The sequence below is a fragment of the Nyctereutes procyonoides genome, unplaced genomic scaffold (assembly GCF_905146905.1).
Source record: "Nyctereutes procyonoides isolate TBG_1078 unplaced genomic scaffold, NYPRO_anot_genome, whole genome shotgun sequence".
Taxonomy (NCBI): domain Eukaryota; kingdom Metazoa; phylum Chordata; class Mammalia; order Carnivora; family Canidae; genus Nyctereutes; species Nyctereutes procyonoides.
The window spans coordinates 6,193,385-6,204,340 of NW_026575020.1; the positions used below are offsets into that span (position 1 = coordinate 6,193,385).

At 53.1% G+C, this 10,956-nt stretch overlaps 1 protein-coding gene across 1 annotated transcript; it reads left to right on the plus strand.

Moving 5' to 3' along the window:
• The first annotated feature begins 505 nt into the window (after positions 1-505).
• On the plus strand, positions 506-10,333 carry CDK5RAP3 (CDK5 regulatory subunit associated protein 3). Its single transcript, XM_055334776.1, has 14 exons — positions 506-612; positions 841-886; positions 3,875-4,006; positions 4,278-4,378; positions 4,721-4,769; positions 5,635-5,813; positions 6,010-6,146; positions 6,370-6,514; positions 6,899-7,009; positions 7,532-7,607; positions 8,390-8,478; positions 9,115-9,320; positions 9,698-9,869; positions 9,976-10,333. Exons 1-14 carry the CDS (start codon positions 607-609, stop codon positions 10,039-10,041), a joined length of 1,515 nt encoding a protein of 504 aa, XP_055190751.1. The 5' UTR covers positions 506-606; the 3' UTR covers positions 10,042-10,333.
• The last annotated feature ends 623 nt before the right edge of the window (positions 10,334-10,956 follow it).

Genomic DNA, 10,956 nt, shown 5'->3' on the forward strand with positions numbered 1-10,956 from the left:
ATGTAGGTGTTATCTTTGGGATGCCTCCCCTTCCCCGCCCTAATCTACCCAACACGTAGCAGGTACTCAACACATGTCTATCAGAAAAACTCAACGGGAAGGCAAAATGTGACAAATGCCACCCACAAACGACGACGGACGGTAAAGCCAGGCTAGGCGGGAAGGAGGCATTTCTAACGGCCTCCGGGTGTCCCGGGTCAGCGCTAGGACCCTCTCGGCGAGCCAGGTAATCCTAGCACCGGAGGCTCGGCGGCCACCTAGCCGGAAGCGGCGGGTATCAGCTCTCGGGCGCCCCCTGCCGCGAGCTCGCCGCCCCTGCAGCCTTTTCTCGGCGCCCCGCCCCTCTCCAGCCCTCAGCCCGCCTCGCGTCTCCCATTGGCTGACTCCCGTCCTCCCGCCTCTCCGGGCTCAGCCATTCGGAGCCCCGAGGTGGGTGGGGCTTGTGGCCAGGGGAGGAGCGCGCGTCCCGATTGGCTCGGAGGAAGGTGGCTACGTGGCCGGAGGAGGCGCGTTCCGGCCTAAACAGAGGCTCCGCTAGCCCCGCGCGGGATTGGTTGTAGGTGGGGCTGGCGTGGGTCGCCAGCCGGAAGCGGAAGTGGAGGAAAGATGCAGGTGTGGGGCCTGGAGCTGGGGGCTGTGGGGGGCTGCTCCGGGGACCCGGGCTGAGTTCGGCCCGTCAGTTCCTGGCCCGCGTCGCCGGCCTCTCTCCCGGGCGCGCCCCCCACCCCGGGCCCGTCATTCTGGCCCCGCAGGGCGGCGGTTGGGCCCCGGAACCGAGCGCGCAGGTGGCACGCCCCCTCGGCGCGCTCACGCCCCGCTCCCCGGCGTGTTTCCCACCAGGACCATCAGCACGTGCCCATCGACATCCAGACCAGCAAGCTGCTCGGTAGGAGGGGACGCCCCGCGCAACCGGCTGCCAGGGGGAGGCCCTGCCCTTTGCTGCCTGTCGCCGACAGCCGGGAGCCCCGATGCCCCAAGGCCCCTGCTGGGGCGCTGACCACTCGCGGTGATCTGCTCCCAGCCGCGTCTGCCTGCCGCGCTCGGAGGAGCGGGAAGGAACCGTTCATAGTCTGTACTTGAACCTTCGGCTTCCACCGTATAACATCATGACACGTGCGGTCAATCATCAGGCCCAGATTAGTGGCTTACTGTAAAGATGGTCAGCTACTAAGTGGCAGATAGGAAGTTAGAGTTCGAGTCTGTCAGACTCCAATGTCTATGCTTTTTGTATAGAAAAAACTTCCCTCCTTTTAAAAGAAATTATTTATTCATGAGAGACACAGAGCCGTGGAGACATAGGCAGAGGGAGAGGCAGGCTCCCTGTAGGGAGCCGGATGTGGGACTCGATCCCAGGACCCCAGGATCATGTCCTGAGCTGAAGACAGATGCTCAACCACTGAGCCACCCAGGCATTCCCCCCCCCCCACTTTTTTTTTAAAGAGAAAAGCTTCCATCTTCCCCTGATTTTAGGAGGAAGAGGGACATAGACCCAATTGGGAACAAAGACCTTTTAGTGGCCAGGCCACCTTCCTGCTGTCTATATCTGATCTAAATACCTCCTCAGTTCAGAGCCAGGTAAGGACCTCCTCATATATGACCCTTCCAGGCAAGTGCACTACTCCTGGATTGTAAAATGCTAATTGCATTAATGGATTTGATGTCAGTTTTGTCATTAAGATGACGTCTGACTAGGACAGCCCGGGTGGCTCGGCGGTTTAGCGCCACCTTCAGCCCAGGGCCTGATCCTGGAGACCCGGGATGGAGTCCCACATCGGGATCCCTGCATGGAGCCTACTTCTCCCTCTGCCTGTGTCTCTGCCTCTCTGTCTCTCATGAATAAATAAAATCCTTAAAAAAAATGACATCTGACTACCTCATCCCCTTCTAGTTCTATTGTATCTACAGAGTTTTTCTTTCTGAAGGTTTCAGAGGAATACAGCAGAGGGGATATAGCTGAAAACTAGTGTGAGAGCACAGTGTTCGATCAGTTGGCAGGTATGTTAACAAGGGCAGGGTTCTCAGTTCACTACTGTGGACTATTTAGTGAGTTCTATGCAGTGGCCACGTCATAGAGCTTCTTTTTTTTCTAAATTTTTTAAAGAGATTTATTTATTCATGAGAGACACACACAGAGAGAGAGAGAAAGAGAGAGGCAGAGACAGGCAGAGGGAGAAGTAAGCTCCATGCAGGGAGCCCGACTTCGGACTCAATCCCGGGATTCCAGGATCATGCCCTGAGCCAAAGGCAGGCGCTAAACCACTGAGCCACCCAGGCTGCCCTGGAGCTTCTTTTTTTAAATATATTTTTATTTATTTATGTATTCAAGAGAGAGAGAGGCAGTCTCCTCATGGGAAGCCCGATGTAGGCAATCCCGGGACCCTGGGATCAGGCCCTGAGCCAAAGGCAGATGCTCAACCACTGAGCCACCCAGGTGTCCCCATAACGGAGACAAATTCAGATTTGTCCCAGTTCTTAAGCACTTGTGCACTCTTGGTGCATGAACTTGTCATTGGCTATGAAAAGGACCAGGAAAACAACAACCATTCGTTGAGTCTTTGCTCTACCAGGTGCTGTTTTAGGCACTTGACATTGTAAAAATGAGCATATTTTACTTGGATTTATTGAGTCCTTGTCATATGCCAGGCACAGTACTCCATTCTCTCTTGTGTTCAATATCTTATCTCCATTTTATATGTGGGGAAACTTGACACACAGAATGGTTGAGAGACTTAAAGTTGATAATTAGGGGCGCCTCGGTGGCTCAGTCAGTTAAGGGTCTTGATTTTGGCTCAGGTCATGATCTCTGGGTTGTGGGATTAAGCCCCATGTTGGGCTCTGTGCTCAATGGGGAGTCTGCCTAAGGTTCTCTCTCCTTCTACCCGCCCCCCCCCCACGCTCACATGCTCTCTCTTTCTCTCTCTCAAATAAATAAATCAATCTTAAAAAAAGGGGGGGGGTTAATAATTAGAAGCCAGGACCATCTGACCACAAAACCTAGCTCTTAGCTGTCTCCTACTGAGGAAACATGCATGGCTCTCATCCACCCACACCCTCTCCTAAAAACAGATCTGGGCCCAGAGTCCAGGAGGTCAGTCACGTTGGTGTTCTTGTGGTGCCAGGCAGTTCTTCACTGTTGAGAGTACCAGTGTTACCTAGTCCTTAGGGCGCTGCAGGTATTAGGGGCTTTACAGTTGTTCATTCATCCGGTACTTGGCATAATCATCTTGTATTTTCCATTGTCATGGTTAATCCCAGCCCTGAGGAAGTGGAAGTTGAAAGCATCCTCTGTCAGTAAGAAAGATATAATTACCCATGGAAGCAAAAATATTATGGAGAATTTAGAGTGGTCAAAAGTGGCACTTTGATGTCAGGACCAATTTAAAGTTTTTCTTTATCCCTGCGTGGAGGCAGTTGCTCTATAAAAGTCATACAATGGGGCGCCTGGGTGGCTCATATCTGTCTTCGGCTCGGGTCATGATCCTGGGGTCATGCTGCGGTGGGGTCTGTTTAACCCCAAGGGTCCCTTTGAGCCTCTCTCTCTCTCTCTCTCTCTTTTTTTTTTTAATTTTATTTATTCATTCATAAGACCAAGAAAGAGGCAGAGACACAGGTAGAGGGAGAAGTAGGCTCCCTGCCGGGAGCCTGATGCTGGACTCAATCCCAGGACCTCAGGATCACATCCTGAGCCGAAGGCAGACTCTCAACCACTGAGCCACCCAGGCGTTCCAGAGCCTCTCTTTATTCCCATGATGCTTGCACCTTAACCAATATACATATAACTTTTAGCCAGTGTCTTAGCATATTTCACCTGAATTAGTGGTGGGCTTCTGGCTGTGTCAGTGGGAATGCTGTGATGTGGGTGCTTCTCACACAGACTGGCTGGTGGACAGAAGGCACTGCAGTCTGAAATGGCAGAGTCTGGTGTTGACCATCCGAGAGAAGATCAATGCTGCCATCCAGGACATGCCAGAGAGCGAGGAGATCGCCCAGCTGCTCTCTGGATCCTGTGAGTGCTTCTGGGCTACATTACCAGAGCCCCTCTTTCCTGGAGCACTGGATATCAGCTGAGCCGACCCCTTGTTGTTTAGCTGTAGGGCTGACCCCTAGAGAGAGATTTATTTTTGGGGTACAGATGCCAGTTTCTTCCAACACAGAATGCTGAGGGGGAGAGCTATACATGCTAAAGTTCTCAGCATATTCATCAGTTAGCCGTGTGCCCAGAGTAGGTGGGGAAGATACTAGAATTCCCAAAGTCTTTGTTTTTCCTTGCTTTTTAGACATTCACTACTTCCACTGCCTAAGGATTGTGGACCTTCTCAAAGGCACTGAAGCCTCCACAAAAAATATTTTTGGCCGGTACTCTTCACAGCGAATGAAGGCAAGTGTGGGCAAAGCTGCAGGGTCAGAGTCTCTGGTCTCGCTAAGGGTCCAGTGGAGATGCCTATGTAGACTGTTTCCTGAGCTTTCTCTTTGCCCCCAAAGTTTTTTCCAAAGTAGATTCTATGCCTGGGTTTACATTTTCAGTCCTACTGCTTTGGGGAGCGCTTGTTGATGCCACATTCTTAAAAGGAAGTGTGTGGGGGTGTCCAGCCAGTGTTATGAAGAAGAGGTCTGTGTCTGATGTGATACGAGGGCTAGGGGAGCATCCCCCCGGGGCTTGAGCTGGTATGTGGCTGCCGAGCGCCATTCCAGCTCACTTCCTATTTCTATCCTCACCCAGGACTGGCAGGAGATTGTAGCCCTGTATGAGAAGGACAACACCTACCTAGGTAAAGTGGCCTAGCCTGGGAAGCCTGGTGTCCATGGGGCGGCCCACTCCTAAGAGTTCTGAGACTCTAGGCTTCTAGGAGGCACAGTCCTTGTGGGGGAAGAAGCTGGGGTATAGATGTTTACCAGGTGGGCAAAGAAGTTCCCCAAAGAGTATTGGGAGGAGGAGGAAGACCAAGCAGGTAGTAGGTATTGGCCAGGCCGGGCCTGGCAGGTATGTGTAAGTCCTCATTACTGACCTCTTGGTGACTGACCCACCTCCTCTGCACCCCTAGTCTCCACTGGGAAGAAGAGGGGCCACATTGGGTGCCTGAGAGCATAATTACAGGGCTTATGGTACTTTGGGGTATGTTTCCTCAAAGTCTTTTTTTTTTTTTTAAATTTTTTTTTATTTATTTATGATAGTCACAGAGAGATAGAGAGAGAGAGGCAGAGACACAGGCAGAGGGAGAAGCAGGTTCCATGCACCGGGAGCCTGACGTGGGATTCGATCCCGGGTCTTCAGGATCGCGCCCTGGGCCAAAGGCAAGCGCCAAACCGCTGCGCCACCCAGGGATCCCTGTTTCCTCAAAGTCTTAATAATAATAGCTCATACTTACCAAGCACCTAGTAAATGCAAGGAATTATACTCATGTTTTATGTGGATTCTCTCTTTTAATCCTCATGGTAAATATGATTGTCCCTATGTTACAGAACAGGATTGGATTAGCGAGGTTGAATGACTGTGTGAGGTTCCACGGCTGGGAGGGGGGAGCTGGGAGGCCAAGCCACATTCTCTGCTGCCACGGGGTGTATTTGCACGTGTCCCAGGGGCATGTTTGCCTCGGGGTGTGGGCATCTGGGGTAAATTTCCTGGGCCCCTTTCAGTGGAACTCTCCAGCCTCCTGGTTCGGAATGTCAACTATGAGATCCCCTCACTGAAGAAGCAGATCGCCAAGTGCCAGCAGCTGCAGCAAGAATATAGTCGCAAGGAGGAGGAGGGCCAGGCGGGGGCTGCCGAGATGCGGGAGCAGTTCTACCACTCGTGCAAGCAGTATGGCATCACGGTGAGCTGGAGGGCACCTAGCGCCTCTGTTGGCCTGAACCCAGCCCCTTCGCTTTTGGGAGAGGCTCCCTTCTCGGCCAGTTGTGCCCTTCTGAGCCAGTGTCTCACCCATCTTCAATCTTTGGGTGTTCTTTTTAGCTTGCTGCACTGTGCTTCCCACTGCTCCTGTCTTAGCCCTCTTCCCCCATCCTCTCTAGGGAGACAACGTCCGAAGAGAACTGCTGGCCCTGGTGAAAGACCTGCCGAGTCAGCTGGCTGAGATTGGGGCAGGGGCTCAGGCCCTGGGTGAAGCCATCGATCTGTACCAGGCCTGTGTGGGGTTTGTGTGTGAAAGGTAAAGGACCTTAGTTTCTCTCCAGCGCAGGGGGACAGTTGACCTATTTTCCTTGGCTGTTCTGTCTCCTCTACTTGTGCTTTTCCCACCTCACGTTTTTTGAGTTTTGGTTTACACACGTGAGCCTGTGGGAGCTCCCCCATCTGGCCTGGGGGCGCAGGCCGGAGGCCCGCGTGGGCTTCACGTGTGCGCAGCAGGAGCGTCAGGCGGTGCTCTGTTGCAGTCCTACAGAGCAGGTGCTGCCAATGCTGCGGTTCGTGCAGAGGCGGGGGAACTCCACGGTGTACGAATGGAGAATGGGGACAGAGCCCTCTGTGGTGGAGCGGCCCCACCTCGAGGAGCTGCCTGAGCAGGTGGAAGAAGACATGGTAAGACAAACCTGGCGAGAGCCGTGTCCTCATGCCCCACAGCTCCACCTCTACCTGAGTGCAGAGTCCCAGAAGGAAGAAAGTAGGATTTGAGTGCGAGAGACCCTAGCTGGAAGGGCCCAGAAGGCCCTCCTTTATTTTTCCAGGCTTCTTGAGGCCAGAGCAGAGATGAGCGTTGTAGAGGCTCAGCAATCTGGTTGACCTTGAACTAGGAATCCTGTCCTGTGAACTCTCTGAAGATGTGCTGTCCTTCAGGGAGCCCCCAAGCCATTGCCCTTCAACAGTGTGCTGGCGCCCCCTAGAGGGGCAGCTGAGACCTCTGAGGAGGCACACCCCTTTCTTTTCACCCACTTTCTCTAAGCTAACACTTTTTTCCCCGGCTAGATTGACTGGGGCGACTTTGGAGTGGAAGTGGCTGCCGAAGGGACCGATTCTGGCATCTCTGCCCAGGCTGCTGGAATTGACTGGGGCATCTCCCTGGAATCAGACTCAAAGGTTAGGAAGCCCTCTTAGCCCATCTCTCTGAGGACTTGCTGTGTGATCTCTGCTTTGGTGTTGAGAGAAGTGTTGTCTGTCTTTAAAGATGTTACCTGAAGTGGGCAGCCCCGGTGGCTTAGCAGTTTAGTGCCGCCTTCAGCCCAGGGTGTGATCCTGGAGACCCGGGATCGAGTCCCACGTCGGACTCCCTGAAGGAAGCCTGCTTCTCCCTCTGCCGCCCCGCCCCCCGCCCTCAAGTTAAAAAAAAAAATCTTAAAAAACAAAAAGATGTTGCCCGTAGACCTCAGGCGAGGTATAGTCCAAGGAGGGGGCATTTGACCCCTTTTCTCCTGGTATGTGGGGGTCTTGGCAGGTGGTAACTCTAAGCAGGGATGAGGGTAGCAACATACGTGGCTGCAAGTCCTTCATACAGTTGAAATGTGCAGGCATATTGAGCTTATCAAGGGTTTGGTTTATTCTGGCTCCCTTTGCTGGGGAAGATTCTTGCAACCCTGCTGAGGTTCTTTGCTTTCCACCCAGGAAGCTGGAGGTGATGGGATTGACTGGGGAGACGACGCCGCTTTGCAGATCACAGTGTTGGAAGCCGGAACCCAGGGTAAGTGCCCTCCTCCCTGTAGCTTTGGCAGGAGTGGATGCTCAAAGGTCCCTATGTCTCTGGAAACAAAAAAATGCACTGCCAAGATTGGGCTGCTCACACATCTAACTGTTTTCTCAAAATCATGATGATGATGTGAGAGTAGAGTAACGGAAGTTCTAAAAAAAGGTATTTTAAAGATTTTATTTATTTATTCATGAGAGACAGAGAGAGAGAGAGACAGTCAGAAGGAGAAGCAGGCTCCCCCATGGGGAGCCTGATGTGGGACTCGATCCCAGGGCATCGGGATCACAGTCTGAGCCAAAGGCCAACACCCAGCCACTGAGCCACAAGGTGCCCCAAGTTCTCAAAATCAAGCCTAGAAGCTCTTAACTTTTGGAAAGCGAATGTGGGTCACCTTTCTGATGGGAGGTTCCAGAAGGGCTGTGGGCTTGGAGGTCTGACTTTGACCCTCCTGCCTAATAGCTGAGAGGATGTAGTGGCCATCTGAGCCACTAGAGGGCGGTGCAGGATGAAACTTCGTGGCCGACAGAGCTGAGGGGCCCTTTCCAGGCCCTAAAGCCAGCTCTGTGGTCCTCCTTCCAGACTGGCAGTTGGAAGTAGTGTGTGATTCGAGTTAAGACAATGGGAAAAGGTAACCCTTCCCCCCACCCTGGGGTGAGACATCAAGTAGCTTCTGCAGTGAGTTTTTGTCTGTATTAGCCCACCAGAACTTCTCAAAGTTGAGGGTCTTTTTCTCTGGTCCTCAGCGACTATCATTTGTCTGACTCTCTTCCTGGCAGCTCCAGAAGGTGTTGCTAGGGGCCCAGACGCCCTGACACTTCTCGAATACCCCGAGACCCGGAATCAGTTCATCGATGAGCTCATGGAGGTACCTTCATCCTCTGTGGATGGACCCTTCCCGCTTGTGTTCATCTCCATCTGTTCCCCTCCCAGTGGCCTGCTGGCTGGTGAGGGCCTTATCTGCGTTCATAGTCCTCACCTGTTCCCTTTTCTCAGAGAGGCTCAGAGAGGCTCCTCTTAGACTCCAGGGCAAAGGAGGACAAAAGGATGGAGTTTCTCTGGTTAGAATAAGAGTGATAAGATATGTGGCTGGTTCCCAGATTCTTCCCAGCCCTTTCTTAGTCCAGGCTTCTCAAATATGAATTCCTGTTCCCTGAATCTCATTCCTCTCACAGAGAGAAAATACCTTCACTGGGACAGAGAGAACCCGTCAAATCTCTGTGTTTATAGTTATCTGAGCCACATGTTGGGAAGAAGGAGAGGTGTCCAGGGCTGGGGGCGGTGGGGAGTGAGATAGCAGGAGGGGCGGGAGATTAGCGGTGGAGGCTGCTTCAGGGTCTCACGTCATAGTTGGTAAGTTTCTAGCAATTACAGTGTTCAGAAGAAATAATCCCTCCTCACCAGGAGTCTAGCCCTCACATCTCATTCTTGCATTATGAGCAGTCTGAGGGCTTAGCCTCTGAATTCTCTTCTTGGTGTCAACCAGATCCTCTTCTGCCCTCAGCTCGAGATCTTCTTGTCCCAGAGAGCCGTGGAGATGAGTGAGGAGGCAGACATTTTGTCTGTGAGCCAGTTCCAACTAGCTCCAGCCATCCTGCAGGGCCAGACCAAGGAGAAGATGGTTACCATGGTATCAACACTACAGGACCTGATTGGCCGGCTCACCAGTCTTCGAATGCAACACCTGTTTATGATCCTGGCCTCCCCAAGGTCTGGCTTTCCTGTTGACTCTGGGCTCTTCCGGAGCGTGATGTGGGGTGCCGCCATCTTGAGCAGCCCTGACTCTTTGCGTTCCCCTTCTCCATGACTCCTCAGAACTCTTCTCTGCCTTCCATGGCAGCTCTGTCACAGCTGGGATCCAGGGTTCTCTTGGGGCAGGATGGGGTGGTTTGACATATGCAAGCAGGTTGTGCTTCCCAAGTAAGACAGGAGAAATGGGAGCCATAAACCATGCAGGGAGGGAATGAAGGGGGTGGAGGCCAAGTCGCTGGGCAGGGATTTGGTTGCCTTTGCCTTTCCCAGCAGATGAATGGGGATACTCAGGCTACTCAGCTGCCTCAGACGCTTAACCCGAGTGCCCCGCGCAGGTATGTGGATCGAGTGACGGGGTTTCTCCAGCAAAAGCTGAAGCAGTCCCAGCTGCTGGCTTTGAAGAAAGAGCTGATGGTGCAGAAGCAGCAGGAAGCGCTTCAGGAGCAGGCAGCCCTGGAGCCCAAGCTAGATCTACTGCTAGAGAAGACCAAGGAGCTTCAGAAGCTGGTAAGACAGGAAAGGCAAACCTGCCCAGGGGGAGGACCCCCAGATTATACAGAACGAGGCACCTTTGCCTCTCTGCTTCTACCCACTTGGTATCACTGTCTTTCAGATCGAAGCTGACATTTCCAAGAGGTACGGTGGGCGCCCCGTGAACCTGATGGGAACTTCTCTGTGACAGCCGCCACAGATCCACCTGCCCGTCTTCCCAGCCTTCTGGCAGGAGGGGAAGACAGCCTGGGCTGAAGTGGCAGGGCCCTTCCTAGCCAGAGACCATGGGATTGGAGGATGGAAAGCCACGTGAAGGAGCCATCTCCTCGATGGTGACCTTTGACACTTGCTATACTCTTTGGCAAGAAGCTATCTTGATTGGCCCTGTGACCCTCAGTCTGAGACCACAGTTTCTGGGGCTTCTCATCATCTAGTTGGACTTAATAAAAAAGGAAGAGGCTCTTGCTTCACTACTGACAGTTTGTGTTTCTCTGGCCCTTGAATCAAGGCTTTGTACCTATTTGCCTGGGCTCTTGATCCAGTGGGCTCCCAAGGCCCCGGCTGTTCCTACAGAGCCCCAAGGGGGGAGAAGGGACTTCCCCCTCCTTTGCTTGTGACAGGCAGGGCCCCAGATTAGTATCTACAAGTGGTTCCGCAGGGGGCTCTTGGGGATCTCCATTGGCTGGGCCCCTTTTCCTGTCCATGGCCAGGCTAGACTGCCCTGCTCAGGCCAGAAGCCCAAGGGTAGTAGTCAAGTGGCAGCCTTGTTGGAGCCAAGCAAAGCTGTATTTTCCTTTTAATCACAGCTTACCTCCAGGCAGAGGGAAGATGTGGTTTGGGAGGAAGGGTCTGATAAACAAGGTGGAGACAGGAGTTGTCACCTTTGCTAGCTAGCTGCCTGTTCATTTCCTCCCCATAACTGCCAGCACCGTGATTGGGTAGAGGCCACCCCAGGATAGCACCCCTCTCCCCAGCCACCTACCCATCCCCATTTCCCAGGAAGGGTAGGGGTTGGGGGTGGCCGGCAATTCGATTTTAATTTCATAGCAGAGCAGTTGATTCATGGCTCTTTGTCGCTGGCGTTGACTCCCGTAATGACTTT